At 43.5% G+C, this 19,817-nt stretch overlaps 1 protein-coding gene across 4 annotated transcripts in view; it reads right to left on the reverse strand.

Moving 5' to 3' along the window:
• Positions 1-19,817, reverse strand: part of HECW1 (HECT, C2 and WW domain containing E3 ubiquitin protein ligase 1) — a 337,168-nt gene that overhangs the window by 54,895 nt on the left and 262,456 nt on the right. For all 4 annotated transcript variants that reach the window (XM_043540543.1, XM_037890003.2, XM_043540541.1 and 1 more), the window contains 3 exons: positions 18,839-18,973; positions 9,328-9,433; positions 8,947-9,043 (listed from right to left, as the gene is read on the reverse strand). In XM_043540543.1, the coding sequence (XP_043396478.1) occupies positions 8,947-9,043; positions 9,328-9,433; positions 18,839-18,973 (338 nt within the window). The remainder of the gene's footprint in view (positions 1-8,946; positions 9,044-9,327; positions 9,434-18,838; positions 18,974-19,817) is intronic.

Consider the following 19,817-nt stretch of genomic DNA (forward strand, 5'->3'; position numbering starts at 1 on the left):
GCCTCTGTGGAGGCTATACCTAATATACAACATTTTCTTAACAGAGTTGTATGTAACGCCTTATCCTTTACACGTTTCAGTCCCAGGTTGGTCTATGATAAAACTTGTAGGACAATTATTTATTTTAAAATTAAAATAATTCCTACATATGAATTTACTGTTCACTGAAGTTGCTTGATTGACCGTCCTGGGGACTGAAGTCCTATCTAGAAACAGAATGAGCCTGGGTCTGATCTTACTGACACTGTTATAAATAAAGAATTGATTGACTTCTGTGGAAGTCAATCAATGTAAAACTGCTGTGTGTAAGATCAGAGCCAGACCCAATGAGCATGGCAGCAGTATTGTAACCACCATCAAATGGGACTACCAATGTGCCTCTGGAAAAAGGGGTAAGCAGTGAGGTGGCAAAATTTGCAGATGATGCAAAACTACTCAAGATAGTTAAGTCCCAGGCAGACTGCGAAGAGCTACAAAAGGATCTCTCAAAACTGGGTGACTGGGAAACAAAATGGCAGATGAAATTCAATGTTGATAAATGCAAAGTAATGCACATTGGAAAACATAATCCCAACTATACATATAAAATGATGGGGTCTAAATTAGCTGTTACCACTCAAGAAAGAGATCTTAGAGTCATTGTGGATAGTTCTTTGAAAACATCCACTCAATGTGCAGCCGCAATCAAAAAAGCGAACATAACGTTGGGAATCATTAAGAAAGGGATAGATAATAGGACAGAAAATATCATATTGCCTCTATATAAATCTATGGTACACCTACATCTTGAATACTGTGTGCAAATGTGGTTGTCCAATCTCAAAAAAGATATATTGGAAATGGAAAAGGTTCAGAAAAGGGCAACAAAAATTATTAGGGGTATGGAGCGGCTGCCATATGAGAAGAGATTAATAAGACTAGGACTTTTCAGCTTGGAAAAGAGACGACTAATGGGGAACATGATAGAGGTCTATAAAATCATGACTGGTGTGGAGAAAGTAAATACGGAAGTTTTTATTTACTCCTTCTCATAACACGAGAACCAGGGGTCAACTAATGAAATTAATAGGCAGCAGGTTTAAAACAAACAAAAGGAAGTATTTCTTCACAGAACGCAGTCAACCTGTGGAACTCCTTGCCAGAGGATGTTGTAAAGGCCAAAACTATAACAGGGTTAAAAAAAACTAGATAAATTCATGGAGGATAGGTCCATCAATGGCTATTAACCATGATGGGCAGGGATGGTGTCCCTAGCCTCTATTTGCCAGAAGCTGGGAATGGGCAACAAAGAATGGATCACTTGATGATTACCTTTTCTGTTAATTCCCTCTGGGGCACCTGGCATTGGCCACTGTTGGAAGACAGGATACTGGGCTAGATGGACCTTTGGTCTGACCCAGTAGGGCCATTCTTATGCCTCAAGGCAAATATAAAAGGACTACTTCAAGGAGAAAAAGAATAAATCATTCTTCATGACCATTTAATTCCCGGGGTCTCTGCTGGGAATACAAACGTGGGTGTAAATTAGTGCCAATAGGGGTGGTTGTTTGAGGCTCAGTCCTGCAATGTGCAAAGGATTCTGTCAAGCAATCTGATCAAGCAATCTTTAAGCATGTGAATTGTCCAGTGGGACATCATTCATTCCAATATTAAGTCAAACGGTACTACTCGTGCCCACAGCTATACGTGTGTTTGAATACTTTGCTGCACTGGAGCCAGAATGCTAGGTGCCTTGCAGGATCAAGCCCTATATGAAATGAACACTTGTCTGCTGGGAACTTGTTTAAGATCCACAAGCCCATTCCACAAAAGTTGATGAACAGCCATCAGATAGTAGCTTTGGGCCACTACTGACCAAAGGTGGAAACAAAGCAGTGACTTAGAGGTGAAAGGCTCAGTATCCTGTTACAAATCTCATTACATATCCGCAAAGCTGTCTAGTCCCCATCATTAGTCAATTTTGTTCTCTGCTGAAAAAGAGATAAAAGCATTTCCTGTTCTGTAAGGGATAAGAACTCAAATTACAGAAGTGAAAAAAGTCTATAATAATTTGATGGCAATGATAAAAATTCTCAATTACAAAAATGTACATCTTAAATACTGGAGGCATTTTTCATTCTCTCCCTCAATCTATTAGCATTTCATTCCTCCTGGAGGCATTTCTAATCCTTTACACCCAAAGAATTCTTTGTCTGATCTTCTTAGGTAAATGATCAGTCAGCAAGGCCAGCAAAATTGTCAGAGAGAAATCTCAATGGGAAAACATGGATGTTCTCTGTTTTGTTATGCTGGTCACAGTGTGGCATTTATTGAATCCTTGGGCCAGATCCTCAACTAGTATAAATTGCATCACTCCATAAAAGTCAATGGATAGAAGCTGATTTACACCAAATGAGGATCTAGCCCCAAAAGATTATCATTCTGTTTCTTTTTCATTTCACCACTTTTATATAAGATGAAAGGAACAGGTGAAATACCTTGATGGTATCAAATGGTTTAATTACTTTGGAAAGAATTTTAAACACATTATTAAGTTCTCAGAGAAAAGAAGTGAAGACGGGAGTGCAATTTAGTAAATAATGTTCCTATGTTTCTGTAAAATATAGGGCTTCTCTAGCCATGGCACTACTATTAGAGTTAAGGGGTGAAATTCTGATGCCACTGAAGTCAATGGGAAATTGCCATTGTCTTCAGTGGAGCCAGTATTTCACCCAATACCTCTGAAGAATAAGATGGTCATTGTAAGCAGAGATATCTGATCTATAGAGTTTTTGCCATTGAGGCATAAATATAGTGGCCATTGGGTTGTAAATGTGTGTCCACAGATACCACAGTTCTTCCCTATGCTTGGGTACCTGTGGAAAATAACTATAACTATATGGACCCCATTAGCAAATGCTGACTCTTCAGTGGTGACCATTGTAACTCGGGCACCTCTTCATTTTTTACATCCTGTTAACAAGGATTTGACTATTTTTCTACAGAAAATATATCTGAAATGTAGAACATGAAACAAGGAGGCCAACAGGTAAACTATAAAAAAGAACAAGGAAAAGAAGTGAACTAGAGTATAGAGATAACACTCTTCTGTTTCTTTAGAGAAGCAAAAGGAATGACTTGATGAATATGAACATGAAAAAGTTTTGCAATAGTTTTGTGTTTTTAATGAATAAAGCACGCATGAAATTACAAATATATTCAATGATTGCTGAAGTACAAATTATGGCTCCCCATGCACAACTGTGCTTCTCCGCTTAGTGCCCCCATCCAGGAGTCACCCCATTCTCCATGAGTTCTCAGAGACAATTGCTAATGGTTCCAAGATTACTTCAGCTACTTCCTTAAGAACCCTAGAGGGAACTTCATCAAGCCCTGCTGGCTTGAATACATCTAACTTATCTAAATATTATTTTAACTATTCTTTCCCTATCGTGGCTTGGTTCTTTCTGCCTTGTTGTCAATATTAATTGTGTTGAGTATCTGGTAAAAATTAACTCTTTTAGTAAAGACTGAAGCAAAGAGGCACTAAATGCCTTTTTGGTGCTGCCCATTCTCTAGCTTATTTAAGTTCATTCTTAGATGGTAAATGTATCTTTTGGTGTTGTGATAAACTCAGGACGGACAGCTGCAAGGGGCGGGGGGTAAGAAAACAGTCCCAGAAGGTTAAAAGGCCCTCCTCCCTATCAACTGGGGAGGGGTGACTCCAGGTCAATCCGGTTCAGCTGAGAAGGGGTTACCAGAGATCAATTAGGATCCGCTGAGAGGGAGTTACCTGAGGTCAATTAGGATCAGCTGATTCCAACTAAGGGCTGCCTGAGACCTTTTTTAAACCCTCCCCTGTTGGGAGGAGAGAGAGAGAGAGAAGGAGTAGGAGTCAAACTGCCAGTAGGCTAGGAGCAGCAAGACAGCAAGCCTCACCAGGAGGGGAAGCTGCATTCACTCTGCTTAGAGAGAAATGTAGCCCAAAAGACTGGCTGAGAGAAGGAATGGACTGCCCCTGTGCAGCCCAGAAGGACTGTTTTACCCAAGCCCGTCTCACCAAGGCTAAAAACAACTGAGGCTGTGAGACCAAGAAGGTACCTTGCCACAGAGTGCAGGGATGGTATGTGGCCCAGATCTTCCTGGGCACTTCACAGTTGGTGGATTGTGGTTCTACATCCAGAGTAACTGGCCATGAAATGTTTGTTCAGAATAGAGATCAGGTGGACAAAGTGGAGGGTGGAGAAATTCTGAATAAGAAAGAGTCACTCCATCCTCAGATGGATGCTGCAGACCCTGAGCATGCTCAATATTGAGACAGGGTGAAAGTTCAGTTAATTGGCAGAGAATCCAGGATTGCTAAGACAGCACCCTGGTAAAGAGTCAAGCAGGTGTTGGGGTTGGCAGAATCATAACTCTGAGGTAAACAGCAACAGTGAGCATGTGCAGAATGAAAGAGATGGGAGAACTAACCTGGGACAGTTTGGGGCTGTTTCTTCTGGTAGCTGAAGATGAGGTAATGTGTGTTAGAACAATATAAAAAAGCAGTGCCGGCAGGCAGTTAGTCAGTCAGGAGGAAGGCAATAATCAGGAGAAGTTGGATGAAGAGATTAGAAATCAGGAAGAAGAGCTGCTGGAAGACAGCTTAGAGTTCTGAGGAGAGCTCTGATGAAGAAAAGCACTTACAACAGCACAGACAGCAGCTTCAGCAGCAGCCACAATATCGGCAACACTGAAACAAAATAACTAACGCACAAAGGACAGAGAAGCTGCTGGGAGTGATCTGTGAACAGAGGAAGGGAGCTGTGACACTGCACCTCAGATTCTTCATAGGAGTATGATTTTGATATGATTATAACGTAATTATGATGCAGCTGGTTCAAGATATGTCTTGTGAAGTGACATTGGAGTAGTTATGATTTGCTTAAAACAGGGGTTGGCAACCTATGGCACGCGTGCCAAAGACGGCACGCGAGCCCATTTTTAATGGCATGTGGCTGGGCCCGCTCTTCTCCGCCCCCTCCCGCAGGGGCAGCGGGCAGAAGCTTGGTCCTGCTGGCTCCCCTCCCGCAGTGTGCTGGGTTCCTGCCCCTCCTCCTCCTCTCTGTCCCTCCCTGCCGGCCGATCAGCTGTTGGCCCTTGCGAGGGTGTGGGGGAGGAGTGGGCTCAGTGTGCTTGCTGCTCCCGGCGGAGGCAGAGAAGAAGCGGGGGCAGGGCCTTGGAGAAGGGGGGTGGTGGAAGTGGGGCATACCCCCTCCAGTCCCCTGCTGTGAGCACCCCACGATTTCAGCCCACACCCCCAGCTCTCTGCCCTGACCCCCCTCACGCACACCCAGACCTCTGCTTGACTCCTTCACGCCCCCCCATGACCCCAGCCCTGACTCTGGCACCCCCCCACATACCCAGCCCCCCACACCACATGCACCCCCCACATCCTGACCCTTGCATCTCCCACATATCCACCCCCCTCCCCGAGCACCAAACGGGAGATCCTGCATCCCCCTCCCCCCACATTCCCACCTGCACCCCTCCCACCAAATGGGAACTGCCCAGGTAAGCTCTCCACACCCAAACCTCCTGCCCCAACCCTGAGCACCCTCTCTCATTCTAGCTCCTAGCCAGACCCTATACCCCAACCCCCAGCCTGCTCTTTCACCCCCAGCCCTGTGCTCAGTGCACTCCCACCCTCAACTCAGTGCAGAGAGAGAGGAAGAGAATGGGCCAGAACCAGGGAGAAGGTAGGCACCCACTGTATGTGGGCAGGGCTGGGACCCCAGACCGGCAGCAGGCTGAGTGGGTCCAGCAGCCGGAATCCCGGCTGGCAGGAGTCGACGGACTGAACCCCAGACCGGCAGCGGGCTGAGTGGCATGGGGCTGAGCCGCTCAGCCCACTGCTGGTCTGAGGTCCCAGCCGCCGGCCCCACACAGCCCACTGCCGGTCTGGGGTTCTGGCTGCCGGCCCCTTGCCAGCCAGGGTCCCAGCCACAGGCCCCACTAAGTCCGCTGCTGGCCTAGGTGAACAGAACCCCAGACCAGCAGCGGGCCGAGGGGGCCGGAGGCAGAAGATGATAAACATTTTAATTTTAAATGAAGCTTCTTAAACATGTTGAAAACCTTGTTTAATTTACAATACAATAGTTTAGTTATATAATATATAGACTTTTATAGGGAGAGAGATCTTCTAAAAACATTAAAATGTATTACCGGCACGTGAAACCTTAAATTAAAGTGAATAAATGAAGACTCGGCACACCACTTCTGAAAGGTTGTGAACCCCTGGCTTAATATGATTATCCTATTCATATGCATGTATCATTTTTGTATCTGAAGTTATGAATATTGACTATGTATCTGTATTTCAAATGTAGTTACAAGTGGGTGACACCCACTAGGCAAAATGCTTCCTGTCTAGACAGCTAGTTGTGAAGGGTCTATTCAGGGAAATGGGCCATTAGGGGAAACAGGCCTTAGGAGAAGCTTATCCCCCACTTGGTGAGCCTTCCTGGAAACGTTTCAGCCAGCCTGTAAGTAATGGCTTCTATGACTCAGTAAGGCATGCAAGGGCATGTGACCAGACCACATAACTCCATTTTGGTACGTGTATTTTTCCACAAACTGGACTGGGAACTGAGTTTGGAACAAAGGCTTCCCGATATATGGAAAAGCTATATAAGGCAGGGAGTGACATCTCATTGGTGGGGAGAGAGGCCCCAAGATGAACTCCTGGAAACACCTGAGGAGCAAAGATTGAACTGGAGGAAGTGCTGGTCCCAGGCTAAAGGGATTTCTAGCCTGTGTATTGAAACTTGGCGGACTGCTTGTATCATCAGTCAGGGTGAGAAATTGCTAATTCAAATCCTAATGAGTATATTAGGGTAGTTTGCATTTTTGTTTATTTGCAAGGTAATCTGCTTTGATCTGTTTGCTATCACATATAATCACTTAAAATCTAGCTTTCTGTAGTTAATAAACTTGCTTTATGCTTTATCTTAACCAGTGTATTTTGAGTGAAGTGTTGGGGAGAAAGTCTCAGCTTGGTTAACACAAGCTTGTTGTGCATATCTTTCATACATCGAGGGGAAGGAAAACCATATTAATGAGCTTACATTGTACAGATCCCCATGCAGTGTAAAATGGTATAATTCTGGGTTTATATTTCAGCAGGGGTGCAAAGTCGGGGAGCTGAGAAATTGGCTGTATGTCCTTGAGTGGCTTAGGTAAAGCACTCAGGTAACTCAGTGGGACCTGCCGTCAGCCACCTGCTGTCATGTTGGGTGATAACAGGTTCTGGTGAGGCTGCCTGAATCTCCAACAAAGCAGTGTGAAAGAGGCCTGCCCAGCTTGGGGGTTTTAGAGCCCACAGAGGTTCCCACGGCTCACAGACTGCTTCCCAAGGGTGACAACCCATCACAGGAGTTGACTGAGAATAAACTGCAACAGTAGCAGAGCTGAGCAGCAATAGTGACTAAAGAAGAATACCAAAGAATTTATAAAGTAAGCCTGCCAGTTTTTAAATATAATTTTTAGTGTAGCATAGTACTTAATATGTGTATGCTTGAAGTGTGTGTGTGTATGTTGTATTTTACTTACATAAAACTTAAAGTATAATTTAAAAACTGCGGTCAGAAATTTGTTACAAACTGGCCATTTGTAGCAAAGTGCTTCTCTTAGAATCATTTAAACTGTATGCTATTTTGGTTTGAATGCTCTTTTAATTCACAATAAGGGATTGTGTCTTATTTAGAATTTTTAGATTAGACTATATTGGGGATTTTTAGTTACTTGAATAAAAAGACACTTTGTTTTGGAAGATATACTGCCTGTGTCAATCACTTTATCGGAAGGTTATATCCATGTCCTTTAGCGTTTCCTTAACAACTCCGGAAATTCATACCTTGTGAAGAACAGACTGTGGGGCTGATAGGCAGATTATTATAGGGACATCCCAAAATCCACTGTTTGGGGTAACAGGTTCACCTCAGGACTGGGGATTCCTGCAGGCTCTAGGATGCTGCGAGATCAGAGGATCCTAGACCTCAGGCTGCAGCCCTAGCCAAGAAGTCTACACTGCAGTGAAACAGCCCCACAGCCTGAGCCCCACAAGCCCAAGTCAACTGGCATGGGCCAGCCCTGGGTTTTTAATTGCAGTCTAGACATACCCTTAGAGGATCCCTACTCTCTTTGGAGATGTGATTCATGCAAAGGGGGAGTGGCTGGACTTCCCTGTGTCCCACTGATCTCAGGGGCTGTTCTGGGCTCCTGGGAGCCACTGGCAGCTGCTGTCTGATATGTTGGTAGTTTATGATGGGGACCATCATAGTAAGAGCAGGTTCAAGATTGGGCAAATGCTGAGCTGTACTGTACGCTCCTCATCCATAGTGAAGGACCTAGGTCTACACATTTATACTGTGCACAGAAAAGGTGAAATTTTCAAAGCACCTAAGTGTCTTTGAAGCCTAGGTCCCATTGACTTCCCCACTGACCTTTTGTTCTTATTGCTCTATATTAATGTGAATGACAAAACATAGAGTTATTTGACAGTTGATTTTATAAGCATTATGGGGTCAGTCCTGCTCCCCCTTCTCCTCTGCTGTGGGTTAGAATTGAATATGAGAAGTCCATGCAAAGGACTCCACACTCCAAGATAGCTCCTTGGATGTCCCTGTAGCAGAGTTTGAATGGTAGGGCCAGGTAAGGAGAAGTGGGAGTGAGGCCAGTGGATCCACTGCTATACAGATCTACAGCCTGTGCCCTTACAGAGCATGTGGTGCAGAAGCACCAGCATCATGAATTCCTACTTCCTGGCTGCAGCAATGGCCATGGAGTGGTATAACAACGACCCTGTGGCCTAGAGGGAGAGGATTTCTTTCTTTCCAGGCCCCATGGAACACCCTATCTGCTGGCTCCAAAGCCAGTAGGGGACAGGATTAAAGAGACTGTTTACAGTAACTTGAAACAGATCAATACCTGAGTGCATGGTTCCTGGCCAAGCTTGGCTGACGCTCCTGCAGCATCTCAAAAATGTTTGGTTGGCGTAGAAATGCAACAATCTTGTCATTGTAAGCTGGAATAGATAAAGACCACAGAGGCTTTTCTTTACGCTAGCAACAAGTGACACTTTTGGAGATGATGACAACTGTGCTACTGAAAATTACTCATCAAATCGTGATAATACAGCATACAGAATAAAGCACACAGTAATACAATATGATCACCGTCAATATAATATTCCCTGGCTCCTCATTAAGGAAGAGTTGGTAGAGAGCTAGATAAGGGATATGACTGTTGAATGGTCTTAAACCAGTTCCCGAGGAGCCCCACTAGAAAGAAAAAATAGGCCCTACTTACCCAGAGGTAATGACTCATGATGGTGCTGGTTTCGAATTGCTGTTACTAGGCTGTTGCCTGGTCTGGTCAACAGAGAAACGCCTCTATTCCGAGAGACTTCTGATGCCTAGAATGAGAGAAGGAAAGAAAAATGTTGTAACTAGACATTTAGCTACATATTAGTCAATAAATTTTATTATGTCTTTTTACTTCTGAGACTTTAATCCAAAATCATGAGATTGACTGACTCAGTTTAGGGATTTTTTTTTTTTTTTTTTTACTGTTATTGGTCAGAGTTTTCAACATCATATTCTAAAGCTGTGATATATGCTGCATAGTCCCAGTCTAAAGAAATTACACATAGAATCAACAACATGCATATTAACACCATAGAAATAATTTAGGCACAAGTTTTCATGAAAAAGGAATGGCTTTGCACTCTGATAGTCAAGTTTTTGTTCAGCTTCAAAGAGGCATATAATTCTGGGTTTGCAAAGGGATGCACATTATGTCCTTTTCTACACTATACAATTTTATCTCTTTAGCTATGCCAGCATAGTTAGAGCAGCAATTCCTCCCTTCCCCAGTGTCAATGCAGTTATACTGGTATAAATGTGCTCATAGAGGTATATAACTTATTCCAGTCTGACAATGAAATATAAACTACAAGTGCCTTATACCAGTGCCTCATAAAGTGCCTTATATCAGTATAACTGCATCTTTTACAGGCATAACAGTATTAGTAAAAAGTCACATCCCTAATCAACCTTGCTATGCAAGTCAAATTTTTTAAGTGTAGAACAGGCCTTTGCATTCCATTATTACATTTGCATATGCAAATGCCACATTCAGATAGAAACAGCTATTTGTGCAATTTTTTGAGTAAAAAAATTAAGGACACTTTTGTTTAATTTGGCCCTAAAATATTCATTTGGCACACTGGGATGGAAATTATTGTTGTCATAACGTGAGGAAAAGATATATCAGAACAGAAAGGGGTAATATTCTCCAGAAGTGAATATGAGTAACTTAACAAGAATTTATGTAAGAGGCATGCGTATGCATGTCTTCTGTTTATCCAATCAGAAGCAGTACGTGTCCAACACTTTCCCTGGTTTGGGCCTTGTCTACATCAGGAAAATGACCCACTGTTGACAGTGATTATCAGCTATGCTTTGCCCTGGATTTTTTCCAACTGTTGAAGAAAACTGCCAGTACAGACAAGCTGATAACAAACACTGACATCAAAAGCATGACTAAGGCCATATTTCACAAAATAATAGCTGGCAAAATCCAGCTACTCCCTCCAGTGCCTCTCCACCATGCGTGGCCACTGGTTTTGGCTCAAATTCCTTCCTGTTCTTTTTAAGGTAAGTTTATAAGATCTAGTATGCCCTGTCACCATACAATGGCAGTGGCCATTCCAGAAAGGAAGCCAACTGGAGAGAATGGTGCCACTTCACCATTGCTACTGATCTGTTTTGATTTCTGGAGGTGTAGCAGGATTCTAGACATAGATTGTCCTCTAGTCTTTAGCTGTTGACTTCAATAAAACTTCAGTTTACACTAGCTGAGTATCTGGCCTATTAAGTTTTTTAAAGGGTAGCTGGGATTAGCCTTGACCTTTTAGCTCTGCAGAAAGGGGGAAATGGATGCCCTTGCACCCAAAATTGTAGAAATTTTACAGGACAAACTACATAATGCTACTGAAGATCAAGAAACTTAAAAATGGACATCAAAAGCCTTTATAGGGGTCTTTACTTTAGGAAGATACTTCACTGCAATGGAAAAACAGGAATAGGAGTGAACAATTTTTGAGTAAATCAATTTTGTGGAGTGGAATAGGAATAGGAAGGTGTTCTAGAATATTCACAATATGTTTTTATATGAAATATGAGGCACAGATTAAGGAGGAAAGTGTATTTTGGAAAGGTCTGTCGGTTGGCAGTTGTGGTACGGCTTTGTATAGAAGAGCTTAGAAACAATAGTGGCCCATCAATAAAAGCTGTACAATTATTATCTCTACTTTTTCCAGAGAATGCTTTTTACATGTGAAGGTGAAGAAAGCTGACTTAATCAGGAAGTCATATTTGTATATTCCAATCTCATAAGGGAGGTTTAATTTAGAAGTACATTTGAGATGTTAAAATGTGAGGTGTTGATTCAAGGGCAACCATACTGAACCTTGCAGGCTGTTAAACCTTTTACTGGAAGGCATTTTCTCCAGCTCGCAAATAACTTTTGTGGCTCTTTTCTGCACCATTTCCAGTTTTTCAAAATCCTTTAAAAAATATAGACACCTGAACTGTACACCAGTATCTGTCTCAGCAGCATCAAATACAGAAGTAAAATCCCCTCCCCACTCACTACTCCCCTGCTTATACATCTGAGGATCAACTTAGCCCTCTTTGCCAAAGCATCGCACTGGGAGCTCATGTTCAATTGCTTTTCCACTATCACCCTAAATCCCTTTTCAGAGTCACTGTATTTTTAGATATAGTCCCCCATTCTGTAGGTATGGCCTGCACTCCTTGTTCCTAGTTGTATAACTTTCCATTTGGCTGCATTAAAATGCATTTTGCTTGAATGGACCCAGCTTGCTATGTGATCCTGATCGTTCTGTAGGACTACCCAGTCCTCATCATTATATACCACTCTGTCAGTCTTTGTGTTATCCACATGTTTTATCAGCAGTGATTTTATATTTACTTCCACATCACTGATGAAAATGTTGAACAGCCGTGGGCCTAGTACTGATCCCCAAGGAGGCCCAGTAGAACATCCTTCCTCCATTCAATGATGATTCTCCACAGACAACTACTTTTTGAGATCTGTCATTTTTAGCCAGTTCTTAATCCATGTTATGTGTGTTTTATTGATATTGTATAGCGCTAATATTTTAATCAGAATGTTGTGTGGTACGAAGTCAAATGCCTTACAAAATTCTAAGTGTATTACCTCTATGCAGTTACATTTATCAAACGTCTAATCACATCAAAGAACGAAATCAGAACTGTCTGACAAGACCTATTTTCCATAAAGTCACGCTGACTGGCATTAATTATATCCCCATCCTTTACTCTCAGTGCAAAGACCATAATTGCCCTTCATTAAGTTGAGGAGGAGGATGAGAAACAGTTGATTTATTTAATTGATGCTGACAGATCTTTAAAATCTCCAGTTTGCTTCTCTCCTGCTGTTTAGAGGCCTCTCCTTGCTGCTCAGCAGAGGAGCCAGCGGAACTTCAAGCAGCTGGCAAGTGGCCAGAGGGAAGCGTGTTTTGACATGTTTTTCCTCTCTCTCTCAAACCTAAGTGAGTCTCTGGGATTTCCCCATGGGCATGATTTATAGGACAAAAACATATCCCATTCATATTAACAATAGCTATCGTGGCATGAAACCTTTTGGTCTTGGTGAATTTGTTTTGGTGCTAGAGTCTTCTGCTCTGTAAAGGGTGGGCTTTTAGAGCCTGACCCAAAGCCCACAAAAGTCAATGGGAGTCTTTCCACTGGGCATCAGGACCTAAGAGTAGTTTGCAATTTCCTCAAGTGTGTTAATTATTCAACAGTATTCTCATTATTTAACAGTATTAGACTGTTTCATCTGTTTTTTTTTCTCTCTCTCTCTTTTTCTTAAACAACTTTATGAATTTATAGTGCACAGTTCTCTGCCAGTCCTTGATATATGAGCTGCACATGTTTGTTAGGTTTGGCAAGTAAGTTATATGCCATTGTTTCTGTTCCCTGATTGGATGAATGTGGAAGCACTTCCAGGGCAAATGCTTCTACTTGCATGGATTACTGTGTGCACAACTTTCAGATTTGCTTTTTGTGAACCAGCTGTGGCAGCAAAATTCAATTATAGCTAGAAGGTGGGTGAGGGAATATCTTTTATTGGACCATTTTCTGCTGGGGAAAGAGACAAGCTTTCGAGTGACACAGACCTCTTCTTCAGGTCAGGTTTACTTCAGCTCTGTGTTGCTCAAAAGCTTGTCTCTTTCACCAAAAGAAGTTGGTCCCATTAAAGATATTATCTCACCCAGTTTGTCTCTCTAATATCCTGGCACCAACACGGCTACAACAACACTGCAAACAGTAAAATTCAGTAGTATGGTGCTGGCAGAAATTGATTGCTAAGTCAGGGTAGTGGGCATGACAGAAGCAAATTCGTTAACAAATTTATGTGAACATTTGAGAAAAATGTTGTTCTTCACCCATGATGGGAAAATTCACACAACCCTCCAGTGCTCTCTCTCCTCTGCCAGTACTGATATCCCAGAAGCAGTGATGTTGTTGCCTCCAGTCCCACGCACTAGTCCAAAACAGCCTCTCCAAGGGGGCTGGGAGGCACAGCATGATCCTGCTGGAGTTAACATTGATAGGGTCAATATCAACTCCCCTAGGAATTTTCCTGCTGGTTTTCTGGGAGAGGATGATGAATACAACAGCTGTTCCCTTGGCTGTGATCCACTCCCAACTTGTTCCTCCTCCCCTCCACCCCCACAACCCTAAAAAGCCTCTACCATGTGCAGTTCTGCAGGTGGGAGAGAAATGCTGGTGCTTTAGCATCCCTGCCTCCACGATCATTTGGGCCTGGAGTGGCATTTATGCTCCCGTCATCCCCTCCACACTGTGCAGTGGGGAATGTTATCTCCATGCAACAGAGAAAAGATCATTTGACATGATTTCAGTATCATAAAGCCTATCATCAGTAATCTAACAGCATGGAAACACACCTCAGCACACATTACTACACATGATAGGGAGAATATCTTATCAGATACTAGTGTCACAGTGAGCTGCTGAACTGTCAGGCCATAATTGTATTGGATGCCTTGATTTTATTAAAGCCTGGGCCAGAACTTCAAACACTGAGTCTTCCTTCAAAATCTATTTCCATTGTCTTATCAATTTGGTTGATTTGCATTAGAGAGGGTCAAATGTCTACAGCCTGCTATTGACACGTCATTCGATAAATACTCTAGCAAGAAAGAAATATGAAGCCACTATCTTTTGAAAGATAAAAAGTCACAAAACCATCTATTAAAACCCTTCAGATATAAGGGATATTTTAAAGTGTGCAAAAGACAGGTGTCAGATAGAATGGTGCTGTTATTCTCTCATGTCTGCATTCTGTTTCACTATCCCAAATGCATCTGCTGTCAACGGTAGGGCAGCATCATGTGACCTCAAGCTTTCTTTGCCTTTATTGTACTTCTCTTTTCCCCCAAGTCTTCCTCTTGCACAGTCAAGTGTCACTTCATTTTGTGGATGTCCTACAGGTACCTCAGAACACAGCCAAGTTACAGTGATGGATGTTACAGTAAGAAGGTGTCTGAGTATAGGAAAGCAATATATGAAGAGTGGTGAATGGCTGTCATTAGTGGTGAATGGCTGTCATCTTCTCCTGAAGATGGAGCTATTCCAATTTATCCCAGTGGAGGATCAGGCCCAATACATGCCAGACGGAAGTGAACAGACTGAGCTATATACAGTAGCTGAGACAGTGGAAGCACAGGATCATTCTCTGAGAAAGGACAGTATGTGGGTAGGGGGATGGAAAGAAGCCATAATTGGCAGAGCAAAGAGAGCAGCTGAGAGTATAGGAAGAGATGATATCACGGAGGTAGTTGGGAGCATGGCCACAAAGGGCTTTGAACACATGGTGAGTGAGTCCGTAGCAGATTCAAAGGCAAAGGAGGTTTTCATCTTGAGGGTGATGTTCTGCTGGGTATACAGGTTGAATATATAGGTGTGCAGTAGCATTCTGAACAGACTGGAATTTGGATACAAGTGACTTTGGGAGGCCATGGGAAATGAGTTTCAATGTTCAAGGCATGAAGTGACAAATTCATGAATGAGTGGGTCAGCAGAGTCAGTGTCAAGGAAGTGGCAGATATAGGGCTGATAGCATGAAGACTTGAGAGGAGAAAAGGAGAACTCAGGGTTCAGGGAAACTAAGATTAAGGAGCTGGGAGGAGAACAGTATATGAGGGTTTAGATTTTTCTTTGGCCAAATGGGATTACTGGGGTGAAATTCCAAATGCTTTTAAGCTGCATCTGCTTGTCAAACGCTAAAAATAAGAACCATCATGTGCCCTAGCACAGTGCTCCTGCCTCATACTGAGAACAAGGGGCGATCAGCGGGTTATCTCAAGTGCCTATATACAAATGCACAAAGCCTGGGAAACAAGCAGGGAGAACTGGAGGTCCTGGCAAAGTCAGGGAATTATGATGTGATTGGAATAACAGACTTGGTGGGATAGCTCGCATGACTGGAGTACTGTCATGGATGGGTATAAACTGTTCAGGAAGGACAGGGAGGCCAGAAAAGGTGGGGGAGTTGCACTGTATGTAAGGGAGCAGTATGACTGCTCAGAGCTCAAGTATGAAACTGCAGAAAAACCTGAGTGTCTCTGGATTAAGTTTAGAAGCGTGAGCAACAAGGGTGATGTCATGGTGGGAGTCTGCTATAGACCACCGGACCAGGGGGATGAGGTGGACGAGGCTTTCTTCTGGCAACTCGCAGAAGCTACTAGATCGCACGCCCTGGTTCTCATGGGCGACTTCAATCATCCTGATATCTGCTGAGAGAGCAATACAGCGGTGCACAGACAATCCAGGAAGTTTTTGGAAACTTTAGGGGACAATTTCCTGGTGCAAGTGCTGGAGGAGCCAACTAGGGGCAGAGCTCTTCTTGATCTGCTGCTCACAAACCGGGAAGAATTAGTAGGGGAAGCAAAAGTGGATGGGAACCTGGAAGGCAGTGACCATGAGATGGTCGAGTTCAGGATCCTGACACAAGGAAGAAAGGAAAGCAGCAGAATAAGGACCCTGGACTTCAGAAAAGCAGACTTTGACTCCCTCTGGGAACTGATGGGCAGGATCCTCTGGGAGAAAAACATGAGGGGGAAAGGAGTCCAGGAGAGCTGGCTGTATTTTAAAGAATCCTTATTGTGGTTACAGGGAAAACCATCCCGATGTGTAGAAAGAATAGTAAATATGGCAGACGACCAGCTTGAAATCCTCGCTGATCTTAAACACAAAAAAGAGGCTTACAAGAAGTGGAAGATTGGACAAATGACCAGGGATGAGTATATAAATATTGCTCGGGCATGTAGGAATGAAATCAGGAAGGCTAAATCACACCTGGAGTTGCAGCTAGCGAGGGATGTTAAGAGTAACAAGAAGGGTTTCTTCAGGTATGTTGGCAACAAGAAGAAACTCAAGGAAAGTGTGGGCCCCTTACTGAATGAGGGAGGCAACCTAGTGACAGAGGATGTGGAAAAAGCTAATGTACTCAATACTTTTTTGGCCTCTGTCTTCACGAACAAGGTCAGCTCCCAGACTACTGCACTGGGCAGCACAGCATGGGGAGGAGTTGGCCAGCCCTCTGTGAAGGAAGAAGTGGTTCAGGACTATTTAGAAAAACTGGACGTGCACAAGTCCATGGGGCCAGATGCGTTGCATCCGAGAGTGCTAAAGGAATTGGCGGATGTGATTGCAGAGCCATTGGCCGTTATCTTTGAAAACTCATGGCGATCGGGGGAAGTCCCGGAAGACTGGAAAAAGGCTAATGTAGTGCCAATCTTTAAAAAAGGGAAGAAGGAGGATCCTGGGAACTACAGGCCGGTCAGCCTCATCTCAGTCCCCGGAAAAATCATGGAGCATGTCCTCAAGGAATAAATTCTGAAGCACTTAGAGGAGAGGAAAGTGATCAGGAACAGTCAGCATGGATTCACCAAGGGCAAGTCATGCCTGACTAATCTAATTGCCTTCTATGATGAGATAACTGGTTCTGTGGATGAAGGGAAAGCAGTGGACGTGTTATTCCTTGACTTTAGCAAAGCTTTTGACAAGGTCTCCCACAGTATTCTTGTCAGCAAATTAAAGAAGTATGGGCTGGATGGATGCACCACAAGGTGGGTAGAAAGCTGGCTAGATTGTCGGGCTCAACGGGTAGTGATCAATGGCTCCATGTCTAGTTGGCATGTATCTAGCGGAGTGCCCCAAGGGTCGGTCCTGGGGCCAGTTTTGTTCAATATCTTCATTAATGATCTAGAGGATGGTGTGGATTGCACCCTCAGCAAGTTTGCGGATGACACTAAACTGGGAGGTTTCAGAGTAACAGCCGTGTTAGTCTGTATTCGCAAAAAGAAAAGGAGTACTTGTGGCACCTTAGAGACTAACCAATTTATTTGAGCATAAGCTTTCGTGAGCTACAGCTCACTGGGAGGAGAGGTAGATACGCTGGAGGGCAGGGATAGGATACAGAGGGACCTAGACAAATTGGAAGATTGGGCCAAAAGAAATCTGATGAGGTTCAACAAGGACAAGTGCAGAGTCCTGCACTTAGGACGGAAGAATCCAATACACTGCTACAGACTAGGGACCGAATGGCTAGGCAGCAGTTCTGCAGAGAAGGACCTAGGGGTGACAGTGGACGAGAAGCTGGATATGAGTCAGCAGTGTGCCCTTGTTGCCAAGAAGGCCAATGGCATTTTGGGGTGTATAAGTAGGGGCATTGGCAGCAGATCGAGGGACGTGATCGTTCCCCTCTATTCGACATTGGTGAGGCCTCATCTGGAGTACTGTGTCCAGTTTTGGGCTCCACACTACAAGAAGGATGTGGAGAAATTGGAGAGAGTCCAGCGAAGGGCAACAAAAATGATTAGGGGTCTGGAACACTTGACTTATGAGGAGAGGCTGAGGGAACTGGGATTGTTTAGTCTACGGAAGAGAAGAATGAGGGGGGATTTGATAGCTGCTTTTAACTACCTGAAAGGTGGATCCAAAGAGGATGGATCTAGACTATTCTCAGTGATAGTGGATGACAGGACAAGGAGTAATGGTCTCAAGTTGCAGTGGGGGAGATTTAGGTTGGATATTAGGAAAAACTTTTTCACTAGGAGGGTGGTGAAACACTGGAATGCGTTACCTAGGGAGGTGGTGGAATCCCCTTCCTTAGAAGTTTTTAAGGTCAGGCTTGACAAAGCCCTGGCTGAGATGATTTAGTTGGGATTGGTCCTGCTCTGGGCAGGGGGTTGGACTAGATGACCTCCAGAGGTCCCTTCCAACCCTGATATTCTATGATTCTATGATTCAACCTTTCCAGACTACTGTACCCCTTTCAGGAGCCTGATTTGTCTTGTGTACCCCAAGTTTCACCTCCCTTAAAAACTACTTGCTTACAAAATCAGACATAAAAATACAGAACTGTCACAGCACACTTGAGAAATTGCTTACTTTCTCATTTTTACCACATCATTGTAAAATGAATCAATTGGAATATAAATATTGTACTTACATTTCAGTGTGTAGTATAGAGAGCAGTATAAACAAGTCATCATCTGTATGAAATTTTAGTTTGTACTGATTTTGCTAGTGCTTTTTATGTAGCCTGTTGTACAACTAGATAAAGATCTAGATGAGTTGATGTACCCCCTGGAAGATCTCTGTGTACCCCCAGTTCAGAACCACTTCCCTAGCAGATATACCATATATTTAGGAAGGGGTCTTAATGCTATAGTTACCTCTCCAGCACTGTAGCTGCGAAGTCGCTGGAGATGCTGCCTGTGAGTCAGATGATTAGGGAGACGGCCATTTTGAAGTGGGATCCTGGGATCGATGAAAGTGGTAGCACGGCTGTTGTGGTCAACAAAGAAGGACTGTAATAAAAAGAATACTGTATATTCATAAGCAGAAAGCTAACATGGTGAAAGAGTTGAGGGATGAGAAAGCAGCACACAAACTGAGCAGGGAATAGTGCGTATCATATGTGCCACATTTTGCAATCATGATCGTTCACAATTTACAGCTTAATGAGTTATTAGTCCAATATACCTTGTATTACTACAGTAACTCATTTCTACCATACTAATTTGCCAAATTCCTTGAAATTGATTCAAACTGGTATCACCGTAATTTAAAACCAGCCAGTTCCCTTTTGGAGCTTGTCCCTCATTTTTAGGTGCAATGTACAACTCTAGTTGTGAGCATACTGATTATGCTCTATGGGCCTGATTCTACAAGGTGCTGAGTGCCTCCTGCCAGGTGCTGGCACCCTTAATTACCCGCAAGTTAGTGGGTGTTGATGGTGCTCAGTGTCACACAGGACTTGACCATTAGATTTCAGCATCGCTTCTTTTTAAATGGACAACCAACAGCTAGACATGAGGGGCCTGACGACAAGAAAGGCTGAGTGCTCGCAACTTCTAATGAGCTTCAACTCAGCCCCTCAAAATCAAGCCTTATTCTGTTAACTCCTTAGCCTTGCACCTGGAAAACTAGGGGAAAGTTCTGCCTTCATACCACATGCAACCTCATTTGTGGGTGTTTTGGTTAGTCCCATTATTGAGTCTGGAGTCACAGGGCCCATTTCTCCTCTCAGTTACACTGGCATAAATCAGATATAACTCTTCTGAAGTCAGTGGAGTCACAGTGCTGCAAAACTGCTGAAAGTAAGAGCAGAATCAGTTCATGCAGCTGAGACGTGGCTCTAAATCTGAACTC

Source organism: Chelonia mydas, chromosome 2 (genome assembly GCF_015237465.2).
Source record: "Chelonia mydas isolate rCheMyd1 chromosome 2, rCheMyd1.pri.v2, whole genome shotgun sequence".
Classification (NCBI taxonomy): Eukaryota; Metazoa; Chordata; order Testudines; family Cheloniidae; genus Chelonia; species Chelonia mydas.